The 23461-nt window shown below is 39.7% G+C and overlaps 3 protein-coding genes across 5 annotated transcripts; 2 read left to right on the top strand and 1 right to left on the bottom strand.

Annotated features, from left to right (window-relative positions):
* Positions 1-339: 339 nt before the first annotated feature.
* Positions 340-1906, top strand: cart3 (cocaine- and amphetamine-regulated transcript 3). Its single transcript, XM_056377870.1, has 3 exons — positions 340-601; positions 1094-1177; positions 1271-1906. Exons 1-3 carry the CDS (start codon positions 413-415, stop codon positions 1376-1378), a joined length of 381 nt encoding a protein of 126 aa, XP_056233845.1. The 5' UTR covers positions 340-412; the 3' UTR covers positions 1379-1906.
* An 8441-nt stretch (positions 1907-10347) lies between these two features.
* Positions 10348-14441, bottom strand: cdkn2aip (CDKN2A interacting protein). 3 transcript variants are annotated; one of them, XM_056370016.1, is made up of 4 exons: positions 14409-14441; positions 13496-13745; positions 13280-13404; positions 10348-12544 (listed from the first exon to the last, which is right to left on the bottom strand). In XM_056370016.1, the coding sequence occupies exons 2-4, from the start codon at positions 13741-13743 to the stop codon at positions 11955-11957; spliced, it is 963 nt and encodes a 320-aa protein (XP_056225991.1). In that variant the 5' UTR covers positions 13744-13745; positions 14409-14441; the 3' UTR covers positions 10348-11954. The 3 variants fall into 3 exon arrangements, with proteins under 3 accessions (XP_056225991.1, XP_056225951.1, XP_056226033.1); XM_056369976.1 differs by lacking the exon at positions 14409-14441 and adding an exon at positions 14129-14377; XM_056370058.1 differs by lacking the exon at positions 14409-14441 and adding an exon at positions 13894-14095.
* A 9-nt stretch (positions 14442-14450) lies between these two features.
* Positions 14451-23118, top strand: tubgcp4 (tubulin, gamma complex associated protein 4). The gene is made up of 18 exons (XM_056369868.1): positions 14451-14644; positions 15015-15143; positions 15483-15605; positions 15687-15740; positions 15835-15891; positions 16719-16798; positions 17675-17876; positions 17983-18148; positions 18244-18368; positions 18476-18526; positions 18611-18716; positions 19707-19814; positions 20555-20699; positions 20794-20971; positions 22126-22260; positions 22355-22471; positions 22556-22695; positions 22828-23118. Exons 1-18 carry the CDS (start codon positions 14567-14569, stop codon positions 22832-22834), a joined length of 2001 nt encoding a protein of 666 aa, XP_056225843.1. The 5' UTR covers positions 14451-14566; the 3' UTR covers positions 22835-23118.
* Positions 23119-23461: the final 343 nt, after the last annotated feature.

Below are 23461 nucleotides of genomic sequence, written 5' to 3'. Positions count from 1 at the left end.
TCTTATTAAAGTTAGATTGATTCCTTGAGGCTGTAAAAGAGTGATGATTGAGAATCTCTGTTTAAACCGAAATGAATCCAATAATAACAGAAATTACAGATGCAGACATAAAAAAAAAAATCAAATCGGCTAGTTCCCTTAATGCTCATCAAGCTCAACAGAAATTACCTCATCACTTTACAATTAGTAACGAGTAATCCATTACTTTACCAGTAACGATGCTGCTGTTGTTGTTGACTTTTTGAGGCATATTTTGCCCAGCAACTTTTACGGGATGACTCACCCAAGGCAGCTGTTACGCATGACAAAAAGAAAAAATCAAAGGATAAGGTGGAGCGAGCAGATGGCAGGAGTCAGATAAAAAGGTGTTTGGCGCGAGCTGAGCGACTATTTGAGACGGGGAAAGGGCCACATGCTGCCGCACATCAGGACCATGCAGAGCTCCAGGCTGCTCAGCGGGGCGCTCCTCTGCGCACTGCTGCTGCTCTCCGGCGCCGCTGGAGCCGAGGTGTTGGACGGCGAGTCCGAGGAGGAGCTGAGCCCCAGAGCCCTGCGGGACTTCTACCCCAAAGGTCCGAACCTGACCAGCGAGAAGCAGCTGGTAAGATTTACACCTCCGCTTTCATTCCGCAACTTTTTCCTTTTTTTTCCTTCTTCGTTTCATTATTTTATCAAATCAATTTGTAATTTATTAAATTTCTTTTGCACGTTACTCACTTTGAATCTAAGTGACACTGTGTTAAAACACCGTGACCACCTTAAAATGAGCCAAATTTCTCCATTCAGAAATGCATGAATTTAAGATTTTCACCTTCATGTAACATTTCTCACTTTGTCATAAAAGTTTTGCCATTTTAACCAGAATCTCACCTTTTTGCTGAAATCTATTTTGCAAATGAAAATGTTTACCTTCACCTTCATACCTCCATGTCCTTGCCGACAGACCACAGATTTTCAATCGTTTTGCATTTCTCTTAATTGATCATATGACACACTAATATGTATATGTCCGTTGTTAAAAATAAAATAAAAATAAAATCAAACAAAAGGTACATTAATGAAGCACGTTTGCTGTGTTTATGTTTCCTGGCAGCTTGGAGCTCTCCAAGAAGTTCTGGAAAAGCTGCAGGCTAAACGACTGCCTATGTGGGAGAAGAAATTTGGCCAAGTCCCCACGGTATTGTTCACATATATCCTATTTATTGATATTGATATTGGTGGCGCAGCAAGTAGAAATGACCCCCCCCCCCCCTCTCTCTCTCTCTGTCAGTGTGATGTCGGGGAGCAGTGCGCAGTGAGAAAAGGCGCTCGGATCGGGAAGATGTGCGACTGTCCCCGGGGAGCTTTCTGTAACTTTTTCCTGCTGAAGTGCTTATGATCTGATCTCAACCATCTGAATGTTGCAGTGAGATGGAGGGTCGGAAAAAACTGTCTCTCCATTGCTTTGTAATTACTGTCATATTTTTTTATGATGCAGCCGAGGAGCAGGTGGGGTGACTGCCCCACCCTTACGAAATAAACTATAGTAGTTCTATGATAAGAATATATTTTAAAAGTATATTATCAAAGAAAAACTATACGGATATTGTGGTGATGGACAGGAGATGAGGAAACCATCAAGACCAATAAAGTTACTGTAAATATTCAGAGCCACTTTATGTCTGTAGGAGAACCACAGGATCATTGTTGTGATGTAGTAGGAGCTAAGAAATAACCCATAATGCACAGTAAATTCACCTGAGGACCACATACACACTGTAAAGTCTTAACAGCAATATTATGGGAAAATCATCGTGATTCTTCGTCAGGACAAATCCAAACTGTCTTTTGAACTTTAGTTTCAGATGAATGTTTTGTGTATGACAATAACAGTAATAAAGTGTGGATCATGTTGTTTTGTAAAGCAGTTGAGTGGCCGCTTGTTCTTTTAAAATGTAATAACTCTGCTGGCTTGGAATCAGTTATATAACGCGCATGTCTTGCTTTTTTTTCTATTTTTTTTGTTTTTTGTTCATTCAATATTTGAACAATGACGTTGCTGTGACCGCGATCTGTGACGTCACACCTCCCGGGGGCGGCAAAACTGCTCCATTGGGGAGGGGGCTTTAAATGGAAGCTCGTTCCGCTGCAGAGGAAACATGAACCAGAGAGTGACTGTCACGTCTCAGTCACTCTGTCACCACGCCAAAAAAAAAACCCAAAACACTGAGCGTCCCACTCAGGTTCAGAGTGATCTAAAATTAAATATATTAACGTCATATCAAAGATGTGTTTGCCAGTTTCGACTTAAAGTCTTAAACTGTGTTTTACTTTACTGCTTCCTTCACACGGATGTTGGAGCTTTACTGTGCAGTTTGTTTTCACATTCATCTGCTTCTTTGTGCTCACCTTAAATCTGAATCCATGGTGGGTATAACACATGTAGGATTTAGTTACATAACTTTTGCAGAACCAAGCTTAATATCAAAACAGGAATGATTTTAAAGTCATCTTGTGTCCAGTAGTTTTGAAATGAATAGTATTTGCATTTATAGAATTTGCATTGTTTTTCAATATGGGAGAAGGATTTTTTTTGCCATAATTTAAAACCATATCAGAGACAAATTATTATACAAAGAGTATTTTCCCCTCTGGAAGGGATCTTTACATCTGCCTCCCTCCCACCCTGCAAATAACTGAACTACCTGCTCTACCTCCAGAGCTACAGCTGCCCTGCTGCCTTCACAGCGTACCTTATGATTGTAGTAGTGAGACGTCCATGTCCCATGTCTTTTTTCATTATAAAGCAGGTCTAGGTTCTATATTAATACTGTGAAAGTATTAAAGCGCTCAGTTCACAGAGAAATACTCACAGCCTGTGAGCCGAGCTTTAAAATGAACCATGAGGCTCAAAGCCTCCTCTCTTCTGATTGGTTGACTGACCTGTTGTTGCTAGAACTCCAGAGAGAAACCTGAGAGAGGAGATGTAAAACTACACTGATGTTTTTTGGTGCTTAAAACCACAAATATATTTACTTGTGGATATCAAAACTTAAAATATAGGACCTTTGAGATCATCAATTGTGGAATGTTTTCAAAAATTCAACAAAGCTGTCGCCAACTGTTTCGCTTCAACTCTCCAGAAATCCCTCTTATGAGGTGAAAACTGGCGCCTACTACTACCGCATACTGTGTGTTGTATTAAGTGCATCAACTGTAACGAAAATACAGTTCAGCCCAAAGGTGAACAAATACAATAAAAAGTATTTTCTGTCTGAAATGGTGAGTTCAGTGTTAAAATGGCAGAAAGTAACTCTAAGTAACACTAATTCACTCAAGTTGAGGACTGCAGTGCATTATCTTACAGCTACTGCGCAGATTAAGATTTTACATACAAAAATTACCATCAGTTTAAACCAGCCAGCAGTTACAACAACAACAATCACCAGAACAACATTAAAATTACGCTTACCTGCAATAATAATAATAATAATCCAATAATATATAGTAGCAAAAAGAGGTAAGTGAACCCTTTGGAATTATCTTTATTTATGTATGAAATTTTATGAAAATATCATTCAAAAATTCACAGTGTAGCTGCAAGTATGTGAGGGAACAACATGCAGCAGTGTGTATGCTGTAAAAAGGGCACTGCACACCAACATGGAAACATCATCCCAAAGGTGAAGTAGGGTGGAGGGAGCAGCAGTGTCATGATTTGGGGCTTTGCTGCCTCTGCGCCTGGACAGCTTGACAGCATGTCCTACAGGATAATGTCAGGGTGACCAATTAATGCAGAAAACCAGGTTTTTTTCCAAGGGGTAACTGACTTTTTCTTGTCACTGTTAATAATACAAACTGAGAGGGGCTGTTTTGCATAATGAGTCCTTTATTCTTGATGGCTGTATGTTTTGCTGCTAATATTTATTGCTTTTACTTAAGTTTATATACGTTACATTTTGAATCCAGGGCTTTGATTCATAATGGGGTATTTTTTAAATTTAGTATTGCTACTTATACTTATACTTAAAAAATTAATATCTCATTTTAGCGAAATTCATGAGCAGTGAAACAATGGAGGATTAGTTGCTGGATGCATTTTGACATCAATATAGAGTTTATTATTTTATTTTAATAGTCTTTTGTGTGTTTAAGGTGGTTTAGTCTTTTACCTTTTATAACAGGCTGTTGGTTGGGGAATTGAACTATATTAAAATGCATGTGTGTTGGGGGCTAAGTTATTGTATTAGTGGTGGGAAGTTATTAAGTACATCTACTCACTGTTAGTGCTGTTCTTCAGTACAATTTTGAGGTACTTGTACTTGAGTATTTCATATTTCATGCTACTTTATACTTCCACTCCACTACATTTCAGAGGGAAATATTGAACTTTCTACTCCACTACATTTATTTGACAGCTTTAGTTAAACAAGCATAATAGTGTAAGGACAGTTCACTGAAGCGTGCGCCTGCACCGTGCTGGGTTCCCTTTCCCCCCAGAGGAAAACTCGACCTCGGGATTGTCATTGTATAATTTGCACGCTGCACATGGACAACTGACACTAAAGTCCCTTCTGAGATTTGGTGATTGAAATTATTGTCTTAAGTTACCTGATGTTTTCCTTGACTCCTCACTGATGTTTCAGTTGACTTGATTTTTCAGGCGCTCTGTTTTTTGCAGCTTGGGCAGCATCATCGTATTCCACATCACTGTGCTTATCTCTTATCCAACCTTCCTCTGTCAGCAGTCATCAATAATACAGTGGAGACAAGTACAAAATGTTTACCTAGTCCGTTTTTGCTTGGCTGTGTGTGTGTGTACACTCGGGATGTGCGTGTTATCATTATGGAAGTACACATGGAGCTAAAGGCGGACTGCAGTTTGTGCTGTCGATCAAACTAACCAGACACCTTTTCCTGTTTGTCCTGTTATTTCCTGGAAAATAATTCTATATATTTAATATTTCCCTGACATATAGAGACAAACAACACATTCACACCTATGGGCACTTTAGACCTGCCCTTTAACCTAATGTGCATGGCTTTGGACTTGGACTGTGGGAGGAAGCCGGTGTACCTGGAGAACACGCAACTCCCCACAGAAAGGCCCCAGGGTTCGAACCCAGAACCTTCTTGCTGTGAGGTGACACTGCTAACCACTGTATCAGCGTGCCACATGACAATATCAGCTGGTGCATGTATTCACCAGTCTAACATATTGATCCAGAGTGAAATATCTCCCCAAACACAGGTCATTCCTGGCTGCTGGAGAACGAGTCCTATTTGTTTTGTTGCCCATTTAAACAGGAAATATCTAAATCTCATCAGAAGATTAGCATGGATTTTCCTGGGCATGTTCAAGAAGAGGAATAATGACTCTAATGACTTTTCATCTGGCACCATCATGAGGTCAAATTCTTAATATGTCCAACATGTTGATTTATGTTAATGTTTGTTTTTGTTTTGTCATTTTAGGTGAAATTTGTATGCATTTTTATTTTTATAGGTTATTTTAATAAGTTATTTATCTTTTTTGAAAAGCATTCATATGTTGTGTGCATAAATTTAAGATTAATCAAGAACACACACATCTCTATCGTTCAGCTTGCCTGCATAAGATGCACACAGCCTCCTCAAAATGGGAGAAAATGAAGTAATAAAGTTTTATTACCTTTAGTGACCTGAGAGTTATTGGTGACTATTTTATATAAGTATAAGTATAATAAGTGCTAGGAAGCTGTCAGGAATGAAACTTGTACTCACTTGCTCCCACTAGATACACTCTCAACATCAGAGATTAGTTTGTGCACACAGCGTAAAATCTTATTTCGACAAAAAAACACTCATCCAGTAGCACTACTACTTGCATTGCTTTAGATTGTTTTGCTGTTGATGAAAACTTAACTTTAATATTGGTCATGTTCGCATGTTTTATATTCAGCCATCCACAGATTGAGAAAATCTCACCATCTTTCCTCTATGAAACACTTTCAGAAACCATTGAACAACTAGAAACATTCATGGCGGTTACACTGACAATAAGACTGTTTATCTTATTCCTGAACAGTATTACTTTCTCCAGACAGCGGGGATTTGTTATTGATTCCTCGGGGGAATTACCTCCAATGCCGATAGAGATTGCATGCGTGGATAAGGGCTTTTTTTCACACATTGAGACAGTTCAAACCTGCAGCAATTGCCGATTGAGAGAAGAGATTGTTTGTGTGCGATAATTTGACAGTGAACTACAGAATGAAAAACCGGGATAGTGACGGACAACAGAGAGAAACTGAAAAAGAGGAAGAGGCATGGGATGATTGAGCGTGTGATGGATGGAGACACAAGAGCAGGTGACAAATGATACAGTCTGAAATAGAGATTACTCTCTGAGAATGACGTTGTTGGGTGTAAACCACACACAATATATCAACACCAGACAATGCTTGAAGCATTTAAATTGATTTATAAAGGTGTGAACAATAATATGTGCACATGCTCACAGACCTCTTGTTGTGTGTCTGCATATACAGTACAAACCTCATGTAATGTGATGGCCATGACTGTTATTATCACTCCTCATGAAAGATACAAATAAATAAATCAATGTTGCTGAATGTCATACCCCTCTCTTTACCTGTTACTACCACTATTCCTCTTCTTGTTACTCTCCAATAAATGGAAGATATAATGAAAAATATAATATTAAATCAAAGACAGGACAGTCCAGTCTCTAGTGTTACTAAAACAAATCACATGCAAGGTACCATAATGCACCTTTAAAACACCACAAATTACAATATAGGATTTCAAAAAGAATCATTTACTATCACAAAGCATATAAGTAGAACAAAATACCAAAATAAACTTAAAGGTATCACAAAAAGCAGTAATTACTACTGACACTGAAGAAAACACAAGGTGGTGAATGAGGTATTACAAAGAATCACAATGTGCCCAAAGTGTACTAAAAAGTACCAATAATAACACACACTTCACAGACATACCAAAGTAACAAGGGCCACAAAGTTACAAAAAGGTGCACCAGAAACAAACCACACACCATAATCAAAAAGTGGCACAATCTGTACAAACTGCAATAAAAGGTTCTACAAAGAACCAAAATAAATAAGTTCTCTTTTATTAAGACTCATCACACACTACTGTTGTAACATAATGTATAAAAACTACAACAATATGTGCCACAAAGTACCATAATAACACAAAGCGCCTCAAAGTGTTGCAAAAAAAAAAGTACCACAACCACAAACTACTAAAAATGTTCCATAAAGCAAAGTTTCATTAAGCTGACCAATACACATCACAGGCTCCTGCAAAGTACTATAATCTACCAACAAATATCACAAAGCCTTTGACAAAGTGTACTGCATGGTACCAAAAAAAAAAATGCCAACGAATGTAAATAAAAGTACCACAAAAAAGTAGCATAACACATCACATGCTACTCCAAAATACCACAGACTATCATGACACGTGTATGTTCGAGAACAACAAGTAAGTACACCACAAAGAATCAGGGTAGATTGAGATACTGTACTTTATGTTACACTGCACTTTATCATTTTAGTATGCGATACTTTATATCAGCGTGTCTGGGTTGTTAGGTAATGTCTCTTTGTTTTGGGACTTAAAAGACCTTAGATCAGTTTACATGGAGATGGATTCATATTTCAGTGGAAATATTAAGTTTCACATTTTATTACAAACAGAGAATAATCCTGGTGAAGTTACACCATACTGTGCAGAAGTTTGAGGCACTTTAGATGTTTAGATTCTTATCCACCACAAGAACCCATCAGGGAGGCGTCTGATTGGTCCCAAATTAATTCTGCAGCAGAACAACAAGCCCAAACAAACAGCCAGAGTCATAAAGAACTTCAGAGACAAGAACAAGGAGCCCTTCAACAGATGGTCTGCCCCCCACAGAGCCCTGATCTCAACATCATGGAGTCAGACTGGGATCCCATGAAGACACAGACAACAGGAAGTCCCACTGTAAAGTTCAGAATCACATAATAAGCACTGCTGCCCTCTAGTGGTGCAGCCTGAGACCAACTGTATAAAACTATATAAGTATATTTCCAAAATGTGACCTCCATGACATGATACTGTTCGCTGTTTAGAAATTGAAAATACACATTCTATAAGGGTGAAATACAGACTGGGAAGCTTTAGTTGGAGCATGGTTTGATCATATTTATCAAACTGCTAAAAGCTAAATTTTGGACATACGGTAAAGATGCATGTAAAAAACCTTCTCTTTTCCTCACACAAGAATAAAAACTATTGATCTACCTCCTGTTGTGGAATTTTCTGTATAAGGCCGTCTATGAATTGAAAAAAATTATGAATCATCTGGCGAACGTTGATGTCTTCTGAGTTAAAGAGTAACAAAAAAAGCCACAATATACAACACCACAAGTCTGGTCATGTCTGTAGCATTCAATCATCCCTAATACATCTGTGCTCTCGTAATTTTATAGCCATTTAACAAGCTACCTGCCCTCTTCTACAACACTCACAGACGAACACATTGGCAGTTTCTACATTCTGTCATTGAACAGCATGTACAATATAGCAGATGTTTGGTCTGTCTATATCTGATTATTATTATTCTATAATATATTATTATATATTATTATTCTTTCTCCGGTCATACATGCGATCACTTGAGAGTTGCTCTTAAATGTGACTTTTACACTTGGCTGTAAGTAGGAGAAAGTCCCTTCATAAGAGTGTACCACTGCTCACACGCCAACCATTTTTTATTCTGAAAGTTGGTGCTTTAAAGTGTTGTAAGTGTCCTTATTATTAGTTTGATCAAAACAAACCCTGATTTGTACAATCCCCAATAATATAAGGTTTTTACAGGAAGACACTGACATAACCATAAGCTCCTCTTGCGTACACAAACGTGACATGTCCACCTGTCACCACAGAGTAGGAAATAGCTTATTTTAAGCATCAGCCATGTTTCCGGATCATAGCAGTCCTCGTGTTCACATTGTCTACTGAAGAATCACAGTGCAGCCATGTGAATAAACAGCCGGGTCAACTGTGTTGATGAGGCCGAAGGCGTCCTGTTGATATAAACAATAGCTTCGTTTCTTCCGTGGGGGGAGGTCAGGCATGAATGTCACTCAAATCACTTAGTTTATAATTATTTGATCCGGCACCGCTAACATCTATTTAACCATCTCTAATGAGGAACTGCGTCATCCTATTCACGGGTGTCTAAACTTGCCAATCATCACTAATGAGAGGCAGTATGTGACATAATTCAACATATAAAACTCCCAAGAATTACGTTTTGCAGTTGTCAGCAATTCTCCAAGTGAATTAAGTTAAATGCTCTGTAAGCGACCGTCACTCCCACTAGATGTCGCACTGAACCACCAGCATTTCAGACCAAAACAAACGCTCCTTCAGCCAAAAAAACCTCACGTCCCCCAGTCAGCAAGGTGTTTCTTAACATCCTCGTGCAGCGGTAAAAGCTGGCCGTCAAACTCACAGCAAGAAGTGAATAAAGTTACCTCGTGTAAACCATCAGCTGACAGCACAGCAACACTGACAGTTAGCTAACTAGCGATAGCAACATGTGCCAAAACACATGCATAGCATCGGAAACAGTAAGTTTAAGCTAACGTTGCCATGTAGCGGTCACTAATGAAAACAGACATTTAGCATCATGTAGCCGTGAAGTTACTTACACGTGGAGGAGAAGAGAGGCCGGTTCCTTTAGCGGCTCCTGGGGCTGTTATAGTCCAGTATTGGCGCCACAGTTGAACTGGGAAAGAAATTCAGCCTTGGACTAAACTGCAGGGGATTTAAGAATAACACTGAGCCGGTAAAAACCATTTATATTAGCCTTTATTAGGCCTTTTACGATTAAAACATGGTTTCTTCAGTGGAGGAAATTCTGGCAGGTAGCTTCAACCTGAACAGTGGTAGTTCACCGCCATCTTACCTGTGGGCGGTGCCTGAGTGTTTATAAACGTGGGAAGAGCCAATGGTTTAATGAGGGAGGGACTCTTACATGCACTAACATGCACGCGCCCGATGTAATGTGAAATAGGTGTAACTGTGACTGTTGCAGGCTGCAGACGGATCTTTTGAGACCTGATACCAAAACAAAGAACAGAGCAACTCAGATCACAACACATTCAGCGGGGGTGTGACTTCATTCTCTGCTCAGGAAGCCACTATATCTTTACACAGGAAATAGTTGTTTGCTGTTATATAATTGTTTAAAATCTTGGTTTATTTTTTATTAAATGTTCTTTGAATAACTGTGCAGTCATGATAATGCTTGGTGCCGTTCTCTGCAGAAGAAAACCAAATAAACGTGACTTGCTTAAATTATGTTTATTTAAAAAATATATAGAAACAGGACCACTGGTGTAAACGTACAGTAACATAGAACAGTGTAGATACTCACACTTCAATGCAAACCTGTTCAACTTCAACTGGACTGGAAATCAAGAAACAAAAAAATCACATCACAGCAGCACTTTACCCCCAAACACATCATAACTGTACACACTGGATTTAACTGTGTTCAAATGAATATTCTTAATTATGACACCCCAATATTTTCAACATAGTGTGGGTCTCGCTGTTTTGGTTTTTTAATCATTCAACTAATAATTATTTTAAATGAAATAAAATAAAAGCAGTAGCCGTTAGTACTTCTGTGTACAGTATGATGGGTACTGTAGCTGGTCAAGTCATTGAAAAGAACACAAAAGCTGAAAACTCTGCACATATGCAGTGAAATGAAACTCAAACCATCAAAACTTTGCATTACTCTGACCGCAGAAACTCTGTGTGTGGTTATTTGTTAAATCACTGTTCAGAAGATAACAACTGAACTCCTAGTTTTAATCAAGAACTGGACTGACTGGAGCTCGTATTACACAACTTGGATCACCACCATTTCTCTGGCTTAAAAAAGACAAGCAAGGCCCAGTCCTGTGTTAACACAATTAAAGTGCGGATCATTAGGGAATGCAACTCCAACCTGTCTCAAGCGACAACCCTAAAATTGACTGGGTTAATGGGAACAAATATTAAAAAAATATTGACATCTGACATTCCAACAGTCACTTATAGTTACAGAAACTAAAGTATCAAAATAAAGTTTGGTTTGATACTTAATATTCAGGTATGTTTGTATTCTCAACTGGTATGCACATAACAGACAAGTCCATCATGTTCAGGAAAAGTTACAGTGACTGTATTAGTTTTGACTGCATCCTGCTGCCAAAATCTGTACCATGGCAGAACGGCAGGTGATCAAAACTGTAAAAGACAAGTAATTAGTTTGTTCATGTGACTTTTGTTTCCCTTGTAAGTGAATAGTGGTAATCTAAACAAACCAAAAATGCAACAAAGTGAGTGGTTTGGAGTATAAAAAAAAAAAAAAAAATTGGGACAAATAATCACATAAGTAAAATGTTCTAATTTATTAAGGTGGCATTTTAAGCTGCCTTTATCTTAACTCTTAAACTGTTTCGCCCTCTGACAGTTGAGCTTTTTGCCAGTTTATGGCTGTTTGGCTTTTAAATGATGGCACATGCTCTAATTCCACGCACTTTGTTACACTGTTGTCTATAAAACTTTGTAAAACTGAAAGAGGTGGAATATGTAGTCAATACCGTATAAGATTCTTGGTTTTTGCAGATTTAAGGACTTTGTTTTCCTGTTTTGGTGATTTATCACAGATTTTTGTCAAATAACGAATCACCTGTGTTATGACACTAAAGTAATGTGGGAAATGTGTCATGATAGTTAATGGTCTAGGTACTTAATGATTCTCAAGTCTAGTTGATGTTCAGCTGCATAACAGTTTGGTCCTGACACAGTTATGAATTCCTTCAGTAGCTCCATTCAGTAAATGCCACTTGTCGATGCTCCGACTGGGATCACAGCAGGGCAAATGTCACAGTCTGTCTTCTCTACGAAGAACCATCCTCCAGCTGCTCGTCCAGAAAAGGGTAGCTGAGTGCAGGAGGAAAGCCCTGACTCCGAGGCTGCTCGTCCAACAACATCAAATCCTCCACATCTTTCCCTTTGTATCTCCGTCTACAGATCTTTACTGTCACTTTTCGCCCCTGAAAGACTTTTAGGGCTTCTTTGGAAGCCATGGCTCTAGCAGCAGCCTCATCCCGCCCATATCCTGTGCCCATGTAGACAGTCTGACAGCGAATTTCACACACGTGGCCTTCCTTCTGTGTGCGACCTGCAGGGAGGCCTGTGATGTCTTTCAGTGGCACAAACACGGAGGTCAGGGTCTGTTTACATGACTCTACACAGCTACGAAGTATTTCAAAATGGTCCAGGTTGGGACCGAAGCCCCCTGCCGAGACCAACTTCCATGCCACAGCCTTGTAGAGGCGGTTGAAGAAAGGCTGGTGCTCTGCTGGAGCTTGTGGAGGAGGTCCTGCTTTCTGACTCACTGACCGTGTGGCTGTCCTGCCAGGAGGTCGACTGTCAGGCTCATTAGACCCACATTTGGCTCTTTTCACACAGCTGTCAGCATCGCCTTCTGCAAATGATGACACAACAGTTACGACAGTGTTGATTGCACAAAGAAACAGTATTTAATGAGGAAACAGACTTCATGTGTGGGTGTCTAAACAACAAAAACTTGCATCTAGGTAATTACGTTGACATCCTGCTGTAATAGAAAAGAGCACTGAAACATGTCGGTGGTCCATAACAGGCTACAGAAAGTTTGTTGAGTCTTTCCTGCCATCTTATGTATTCATAGCTTGTAAGCAGTCATAATTCTTATAAAGGCTATTCAAGTTAACCAGAAAAACATCACAGATGTGTTTTTACTTTGGGACAGCTTTTCATTGGACTCATTACATTTCCTCAAGTGGAATGGCAAAAAGATTATGTGTATGGCAAATTATAAATTGTCACATGTGTGTTCAATAAACGACATAAGAAGCAAATTGCAGCTTTTAATAAGTTAGTAATATTATTACTATGTACTGTAGGTTGTTGTGCTCATGATAGATCATTTGTATGTGATTTGTTTAATATTATAAAAACATCAAAGGTGGGATACACAACAAAACCAAATATCACAATACAAACTAAAACATTAAAATAATAGTAGTGCGAACATTGTGTATCAATATAAACACCCAGTTGTTATTAGTTTTTCATACTGTGTCCACATGAACTGTTTCTGGTTAACTTAAAAAGATTTCAGCCACATCGTACACTGTACCATACAAGTCTGCTTTATTGAAAATGTGCACTACATTACCAGTTGTGGCACTCCGCTTTCCTTTGGCCATGGCTCCATCTTTTGTTGTTTTGTGAACTGGAGGGTCTTGCACAACTATCCCCTCACCCATATCCTTGATCTTGTCCATTACAGGCTGTGGATAACTGAGAGGGGAAGATAACAAAGACAAGTCACTCCTCACCCCAGGGCCTCAATCTGCGATTTCAGAAGTTCTGCTGTGTCTGTGTGTCTTACCTGCAGCCGAGGAACACGTGATTGGCCCAGACCATGGACAGAGAGAGCAGCCTGTCAAGACTGCTGCTGGGGACTCCAGGCTCCACTGTGGGGAAAGCCTCCATGTTTCTCAAGATAAACTCCCTCCGAGCGAACCACTGTTTGTTGCTCTCACAGTAGCTCCTGAGAGTTTCGACCCACTGGGCCAGCTGCGGGTTCTGGCCCAGGTACTCTGAAACTATTTCCTCTCCGCTCCTCTCCCCCGCCATCCCTGCAATAACAAACACTGGATATAAGAAGCATTGAAACCCCTCACTCGATCGTTTATTTGTGTAGCATTCAAGTGAGTACAGCTAGCATGAATCAGACTAATTAAGCCTAACACGTCTGCAAAAGACTTGATGTAGATGTGAACCTACTACTCAGCGCGTTAGACTGCGTACAGCTGTGTTTTGTTGCCTGGTTGTAGCATAGTTAAGCTAACAAGTAAATGTTTTCCAGAGAGAAACTGACTTTAGCAACTAACTAACAAACGGCTAGCCGAGGAACGTTAGCTCAACCAGAGGCCACGCTAACAATTACAACTTGCTGTCAATCGTAATAATAATGTGAGTAACAGTCTACATGAAGTCACCATTTTATCTTGTAACATACCAAGCTTTCTCTGTTGCGAGGTGTTCCTAGCTAGTTACATGACCGATTGATGACGCAGGAATTACTTTTTGTGCAAGGAACTACATTTCCCAGAAGCGCCGCGCTAGCTCAACACTTCCACGCTAACTCTCGCTTAAGATTCGTTTAAGCCTTAAATCAACAACGGTTCCGTTGCTATCGTCACTTAACGCCACCAATCCGAATAAAAAATAATAACAGCCGCTTTTAGTTTTGCGACACTTCAAAATCGAAGCAAACTATAAGGGAGGAAAGCACGAACCGGTGGTGAGTGCTAGCCACCAGCACTCGCATATATCCCGTGATGCTTTGGATCGTGACGTCTCTAGCCCGCGACAGCTCAGGCGGCAGTTTGTTTTGGTGTCTGAATGAGATATTGTATTTTCCCAATTTTTTTTTATCAATTCAAGCTGAATTAAAATGATTCATGAGCTGTTGCTAGCGTTAAGCGGATACCCGGGGACCATTTTCACATGGAACAAACGCACAGGTTTGCAGGTAATACTGAAAACTGTGATACAGCTACGTTTCTGAATTAACTCGCTATGAATTAACATAGCATGCTAACGGTAATTTATAGTTTTTAATATTTATCTTTTTAACAGGCCTGTCATGTTGAAGTGACGATATTGTCTTTGTATTATAGTTAAGGTTAGAGAGGGAATACTTACTTCAAATACTATATACTTCTAGTAGGTACAGCTTGCTAAAACTAATGCAGTCTAATTTAATTTTGGAGGCTGCAGTTTGGAGTGCTTGCATTCATGAGGGCAGGTGTTTTTAGTATTCTTTGCATCACAATAACATTTGTGAATTAGAAGCACACCGAGTCTCTTTTCGAACATGAACCATGTTGTTTCACCTGCAGGTGTCCCAGGACCTGCCTTTCCTTCACCCCAGTGAGACCAGTGTCCTCAACCGGATCTGTAAACTGGGCTCAGATTACATACGCTTTACAGAGTTCATAGAACAACACACTGGCCATGTGCATCAACAAGTGAGTCCCTGTCCTACATGATAACACTTTTACACATTTAAGATGTAAACTGTAAGCTTAATTCATTGTATCAGTTCAGTTTTATTTCTACGGTTGGTATTTGGCTGCATCTGAAACGCAGTAAGTTATCTTATCTAAGACAGGGTTTCTCTGGTAATAATACAAACACATCTTACTCACTTTATTCTTCTCCATTAAGCAAATTTCCAAGAAAAACTGAACACATTTTTAACCTTCCTTTGATTTCTCTTTCAATTAGTTTCAAGCATGTGGCTTTGTTTAGGAGTGTTGTTTAGTCCAATGCATAGAATGAAAAATTCACATAATGTTGTTGTGTAGGAACATCACACGAACCAGCCCAACCAGACTGGACTTCATGGAATTTACTTGCGGGCTTTCTGCACAGGGCTGGACTCTATGCTGCAGCCGTACAGACAGACCCTGCTGGACCTTGAACAAGAGGTAAAAATGATGACACAGCCATTAATAATGAATGGTGAAGCATGTGAGATGATGCTCATTCAACTTGTGTATATGTTTCAGTTCCTTGGAGATCCACATCTGACAATATCCCATGTGAATTATAAGCTTGACCAGGTAAAGCATTATTTAAATGCCTAAGGAGATAAATTCTAGTCTCAGTTGAAAGTCTTTTACTTAAATGTCTTAACACCTTATTTTTTCTCTCAAGTTCCAGTTGTTGTTTCCCTCAGTGATGGTGGTGGTAGAAACTATCAAATCACAGAAGGTAAGGAAATGCAAATTAAGGGTGGTGTAAAGTTTTCACACGATTGGGAAAATATTTCATCAGATAAATTCATACAACCACAAGTTAGCCCAGTAATTCCACTTGAACCTTCTCCCAGATTACTTAAATTAACAGAGGGGTTTTTTCCAAGTATCTTGTGGTGAAATTGTGCACAATTCCATCCACCAAAACTGAGTAGAAATGCCAGAAAAAAAAGCAGAAGCATCATAAAAAAAAGTTTGAAATGTTGGCATATTAAAAAAGACAGGATGCTGTAAAGGCTGTTAGAAACAGACTTCTCAGATAAGACCTCCTTTTGCTTTTTCTGCCGTAGATGAAGCATTCATGTCATGTTGCCATTCATTGTTCCAGGGCTCCACTCCTCCAGAAAGCCTCCAGAATGCATGTTCACCAGAGCAGCTGATTTAAAAACACAACAGGATACACATGAATCAAAGAAATCCATAAAAAGATAAGACAAAACACAAGTTCTTTCCTAGGTGGGAATCAGCAGTGACATGCCATAATGGGCTTGTTCCTGGTGCTCAATTAATTATGTTATCTTGTCATAGTTGATGGAAATTCACATAGATTTTGTGGAAATTTGGTAAAAATTTGCTCAACAAGCTTGTAGTGTAACTCGTTCATGTATTTTATGCAAACTAAATGAACAAAAACACTGACTGAAACACAGCATAAAAGCTGGGGTTGCACTGAGGGAGTGCCTTGGAGGCCATGACTTGAAAACTAGATCTCCTTATCTAGAATAAAAGCTGGGTAAGAGACCTGACAGGTGTGTGCTCTCTGTATTGTGTGTGCTGCTGTAGATCCATGGCTGTCAGATCCTGGAGACGGTGTACAAGCACAGCTGTGGGGGTCTTCCTCCTGTACGCATGGCCTTAGAGAAGTGAGTCAGCTCCATTTGGACTATAAGAGTTGTGTTCTCTTGTGATGTTTTTACTGATGCAGGGGCATCAAATAACCTTGTTTTACTAGATGTTTTGATGGCGGATTTTAAATAATGGCTAATTGATTTTTATTGTTTGTCATTTAACATGGGTTGGTTTTTTGGCTACCCCATAACAACAGTAATATAATACAACGCCACACAATGTTGAACTAAAACACTTGAGCAATGAAGTCTGTAAATCAGTCTCAATATATGTCAAACACAGTTTAATCCAATGTTAAATGTTTCATAGGCTACATCTGTCCAGAAATAGGCTGGACTACTATATTAATGTTAAATAGAAATATAACTTAATACCTGTAACTGGTAAGTACAGCCTTGTAGAAGCATTGTAGAAATTGTATATTTATCATTTTTTGTGTGGTTTTATTTATTTAATTTTCAATTTTTGCAATATGAGTTTGAAAAACCTTTTGAAAATATCTGAATAATAGATACTTTAGCTACTTTAAACTAGTTTAGCCTGTAGTTAAACAACAACAACAGAAGAAGAGGAAGGAGAATGATGGACCCTCACACTCACTAGTTTCCACTCTGGTGTCAGTTCTGATGACACATACAAGTCATGATTGACAGTCCACAGCACTGTTACTTTAATGCTAAGCTTAATCATTTTTAGTGAGAACTCCAAACTGTGGGTGATTCCAAATGAGTGGAGGAAGGAACTTAAATGTAGTGTAATATTGATTCCTGCTCTTTGAAAAACTACTTTACTATTTTATGGCTATGTTTGATTTGCAATGTGTATTGTATTGCCATATCACCTTATTAATGCTAACTGTGTCACACTAAGATACCAAAACAATTCTGCAGGATTCTTGCAGTGTGCCACGGTGTGATGTACAAGCAGCTGGCAGCTTGGATGTTGCACGGGTTGCTGCTGGACCAAAGCGAGGAGTTTTTCGTGAAACAGGGGCCCAGCGCTGGAGGAGCTGCTGCCAACCAGGAGGAGGAGGAGGAGGACCTGGGACTGGGAGGCCTGAGCGGGAAACAGCTCAGAGAACTACAGGACCTGGTGAGAAGCACAGTCAGAGACACAGACCCATATCCAACACTGGGGAAGAGCTCAGCGCACAGTTTTAATCAGAGTCTTGATTATGTCCGTCTGTGTTGTTGTGCAGAGGCTGATTGAGGAGGAGAACATGTTGGCTCCATCTCTGCAGCAGTTCTCCCTGCGAACAGAGATGTTGCCTTCTTACATTCCCATCCGAGTTGCTGAGAAGATCCTTTTTGTGGGAGAGTCTGTCCAGATGTTTGAAAACCACAACCACAGCCCATCTCGAGCTGGTATTGTACTATAAATCTAAGCCAAAATCTTGTTGAAGCATAATTTCTTTTTGTCACTAAAACAATACCACACATGATTGTTTTGTCTATTTCAGGCTCCATACTGAAGCATCAGGAGGACATATTTGCTGCTGAGCTGCACAAACTCAAACAGCAGCCTCTTTTCAGCCTGGTGGATTTTGAAAACCTCATCGATCGCATCAGGAGCACAGTGGCGGAGGTGAGCTCGTGTGGTACTGCATAATTTTCTTTTTTTAACTGAATGCCATGTGACCTACCACACTCGATGTGACAAAATTAAAATCTCACAATCTGAATGACTTGCAGCATCTCTGGACTTTGATGGTGGAGGAGTCGGACCTGCTTGAACAACTCAAGGTTTGTGCTCATCACACTTAATTCTGGATCGTGAATCAGAGCAAAATAAACAGTGTTGTTGACGTTTGTGTTTTTCCCACCCAGATCATTAAAGATTTCTACTTGCTGGGTCGTGGGGAGCTCTACCAGGTTTTTATTGACCTTGCCCAGCACATGCTGAAGACGCCCCCAACAGCCGTCACTGAGCACGGTAAATGTTCATATGTTTGATTAAAATGTGTCAAATGTTTTATCTTCAGTAGTTACTTTGCACAAAAAGCATGTTTAGTTGTTTAATTGTTGCCTTGGTCTTAATACCATGCTACATATTGGGAAACATAAAAATAATGTAATTAATGCTGGCTCTCATGGTCGCCATGGCAAAAAGGAGGCAGTTAACCCCTAAGTACTTAGAAGTAGCAGTGTCATGTTTTTATCTCAGAAGTAAAAAGTAGAGATTTAAAAAGTTGTTTGGATCTATTTAGAAGAGTAGAATAAGTGAAGGTTTGTCTCTTTAATTAGATTCCAACACATTGTCAGATAGCATTTAACTAAGGCTCAGTACAGACACAGCAATGTTGCAGCAATGATGCTAGCCCCCACCAATGTCTTTATACTAATGTGAGGGTGAAAGAAAACTTTGTCATGGCCATGTAGTTAGCTGCAAAACAATGTTCTTTCTCTAAAAGGTTATTAAATCTTATATGTTGAGAAAATATTGTATTCTATTTTTTTGGACTTGTGTCCACACCCAACTGTGATGCTTTGAATTATGTTTCATCAGCAGTGGGTGTGAGGCCGAGCATGTAGCAGCTGCTAACTGGCAGCAACAGCAGGATTCTTTAGTTATTCTCTTGCCTTGTTGAGCCGTGCCTGCTAACTGTTCAACAGCGTTTTAAAAATAAATAAATGAACAATAAATAAACTGGTTCCTGCTCATGGCAGAGAATGCACAGTGTATACTGATTATTCATTCAGCTGTTGAATTAACCAACAAACAATCGACATGTGCCATAGAATAAAGATGTTCTTTTTTTTTTTCAATTGATGGAGCAAATATGACACAAATCAAAAACATCTCACTAGGGACAACGTGTATTTCAGTTTTGACTCATCAACTAGCTGTGGGAACACTTGGAAATACAAATGAAAATAAAAATAAGCAAATGCATTTTAATGTCATGTGATTTCTGTTCCACAGATGTAAATGTGGCGTTTCAGCAGGCAGCTCATAAGGTGCTACTGGACGACGACAACCTCCTGCCTCTGCTGCACCTCACTGTGGACTACCAGGGCAAAGACAACAAAGGTGTGCAGCTGAACGAAGCTCGTTTGTATGATATGAAGCTTATTTAGGAGAGTGAGGGAGGGAAGCTTCCAGATGATGACGTGTTAACAGAAGTGAATATAAAGCAGGAAGTTATCTTTTTGCTTTGTGTTTAGAGCCATCCAGTGGTTTCATCATCGAACTGAGAACAGCATTCAGCCTTTTACGAACCTGCCAGCAAAATCAATCTCCAACTGTTTTGATAATGATCAAGTTGTTCATCAAGAAGGATATTGTCCAATTCAAGCTTTTGATATGTGACAACTTGCCTCTTATCTCTCTTCTGTAATTGTTATTTCAAATATCTTTGTGTTTTGGGACTGATGTCCAGACAAAACACACAATTTGAAGACATCACCTTCAGCTCTGAGACTGTGATGCTCATTTTTCACTACTTTCTTTTTGACAAAGTTTAGTTGTAAATATAATCAATGGTTTAATTGAAAATTGAAAGAATCATTATTTTATCCCAGTTTTCTGACATAATGTTGCAGCTTCTGTGCACGAGATCTTTTCATATTAAAACAAATGCTTCAGATCAGTCACCAATCATTACAGCCAAACCAGAACCTTTACACACACTGGAAGATTATTATCTGACTCGTGTTGTTGTTCATGAGGCACAGTATCGATTCTGAGAACTAATTCTCGTTATCTCTGTCAACAATGACTGATTCAATTAGCATCCAAGAGCAGTTGATGATTACAGCTGTTTTTTTCAGAGGGGTCAGGCCCCAGAGACGGAGCCACTCCCCCACAGGACACCTCCCCTCGTGAGATCCCTCCCACAGGCTGGGCGGCTCTCGGCCTCACCTACAAGGTCCAGTGGCCGCTGCACATCCTCTTCACCCCTGCTGTCTTGGAGAAGTGTGTACCCATTTGGTTTCCTATTGTAGCTTTAATTCATTTGTCTGGTTATTCTGAGAACAGCTGGTGAGCGCACTCTCCTCTGTGTGGTCAGGTACAACGTGGTGTTCAGGTACCTGCTGAGCGTGCGGCGGGTGCAGTCGCAGCTGCAGCACTGCTGGGCTCTACAGATGCAGAGGAAACACCTCAAGTCCAGCCAGACAGATGCTGTTAAGTGGAGACTACGCAACCATATGGCGTTCTTGATCGACAACCTGCAGTACTACTTACAGGTAACAACAGAGGGAGGGGCCAGGTGTATAAATGATGCGTACGAACGCACATTTCCCTCAACACAAGTTAGACTGTTTTCTCTTACTGGCTTTAAACCATGTGTACACTCGGTTTTAAAGAGCAGCCCTGCCTCCAGTTGTGGCCTCATATCATTTCTATTACATTACATTACATTTCCAGAATCCACAAAGACTCTTTTGTTGCCGAATGAAAAACACAGTCCGCTACATGAAGGTTTCCTCCTGAGACCCCATTGGATCATCTAATGGGGGAAAAAAAGAGCCGTGTGCAAATCTGTACTCTCGGTTTACAAATCTGAGAGTGAGAAGGTTCTGGGTTTGAACCCCTGGGCCTCTGGCCTTTCTGTGTGGAGTTTGAATGTTCTCCCTGTGCCAGCTCGGGTTCTCTCAGAGTACTCCGGCTTCCTCACAGTCCAAACACATGCACATCAGGTTTTTTTCCCTTACTATACAATGATATACATGAATGTAATAAGTCATAAAAACTTCATAGTACAGTAAGGCCTAATGTGCATGTCTTGCTATGCAATGATCTTTTATGACTTACTGTACTATGTTTTTATGCGTTACTATACGATGATTTATTTATGGGGCGGCTCAGCAGTCCAGTGGTTAGAAGTGTCACCTCACAGGGAAAAGGTTCTGGGTTCGAACCCTGGGCCTTTCTCTGTGGAGTTCACATGTTCTCTCTGTGCTAGTGTGGGTTCTCTGCGTTCTCCGGCTTCCTCCTACAGTCTAACAGACATCAGACAAATAGACATTTAGACATACTAAAATACATGTTTCTATGAGCTAGACATATATGTCAATATATGATATTGTTCCAATTTTTTAACAGGTTTCATATGTAATTTTTACATATATAGGCTATACTTTAAATGCATATGATTTTACTTCACATGTACATATATTTCATACATGGAAATTCAACACATGTACATATATTAAATTTGCATATGGGAATTCCTGAATGTAAATTCAGATCTTATGTTAAACACTGACGGCATTAAAAAGTCTATCTCTTTGTTTTGAAGGGGTGGAGGGGTTATTGTGTCCTTACCAATGCTGAGACCATACCTGCGCCCTCGGCTGAGGCGTTTTCACTGGGTTGTTTTCCTGCTGTTTGTCTTCAGGTGGACGTCCTGGAGTCTCAGTTCTCTCAGCTGCTTCAGCTGATCAACTCCACCAGAGACTTTGAGAGCATCAGACTGGCCCACGACCATTTCCTCAGTAACCTGCTCGCCCAGTCCTTCATCCTCCTGAAGCCGGTATAAATTCCTAAGCCACATCATGCTGGATTTTACCTTGCTACTAAAATTCATCCTTATTTCTGACAGACTGTCTGAATGCTCCTGTCCTCAGGTGTTCCACTGTCTGAATGAGATCCTGGAGCTGTGCCATAACTTCTGCTCACTGGTCAGTCAGACTGTGGCTTCTCTAGATGAGAGGGGGACGGCTCAGCTTGACATCCTGGTCAAGGTAGAGTCACTTTGTCCTTATTTGTCTAATGTTGGAACATGTAAAAAATATCTCTTGTTAAATACGACTACGGTTGAATTTCAGGGCTTCAGACGGCAATCGTCCTTACTGTTCAAAATCCTGTCAAGTGTGAGGAATCATCAGATAAACTCTGACCTGGCTCAGCTGTTACTGCGACTGGACTACAACAAGTACTACACACAGGCTGGAGGCACCCTGGGCAGGTAGGATTGTCATATCTCAAACTGTCTTGGTGCAGAAAATTTAACATACCTGATACTCAAAGTAAAGCACAGTGGTGCACATGCTAACTTCTAAACTGAAAATAAAAGTTTTTTAAAATTCTCTCTTTTCAGCGTTTAAAAGCAAAAAGGATCAAGGTTTGCAGATAAGTCATCTGTGCCAAACTTTCACACTGGACAGAAGAAAATATTGTACATAACTCCCTCCAGTCTTCTCCGTGTTAATGTGGCATGTCTGTTAAAATTATCTTTAGAAGGATCAGTTCATCCAAAATTATGAAATCACATTTCCTCAATCTCTTCTAGTGGCATCTGACTGTGCATCCTTTTTATTTTAGATGATCAAACATCACCTCGATACAACAGGAGGAAGAAGAGAGAACAGCCAGAATTAGATTTTTTTTTTTTTTAAAAAGACAAAAATCTTCAGAAGCGATGACCCCTCACTGTGAACAGATGTCATTTCTTTTTCCAGTGTTACTCAGTTCTTGTGACATCTGTCCACAGTGAGGTCTTTGGATTATCAAAGCTAACTTTCTGTAAGGCTTTATTAAGCCTTAAAAACTGAACCAAGCTTGAGCATAAAATCTAATTTCAATCCAAGGTTTAAAACTTCTCTGTACATTAAATTCATTGTTCGTGGAATAGATTAATCACAGGAATATTTTTTATTTATTTTTTTATTTATTTTGCTTTGCAGCTGAGACTTCTGTTAAATATGAAGCTGACTCAGCAACAAAGTAAATAG

Source organism: Seriola aureovittata, chromosome 1 (assembly GCF_021018895.1).
Source record: "Seriola aureovittata isolate HTS-2021-v1 ecotype China chromosome 1, ASM2101889v1, whole genome shotgun sequence".
Classification (NCBI taxonomy): domain Eukaryota; kingdom Metazoa; phylum Chordata; class Actinopteri; order Carangiformes; family Carangidae; genus Seriola; species Seriola aureovittata.
This window is presented reverse-complemented; position numbering and strand designations above follow the sequence as displayed.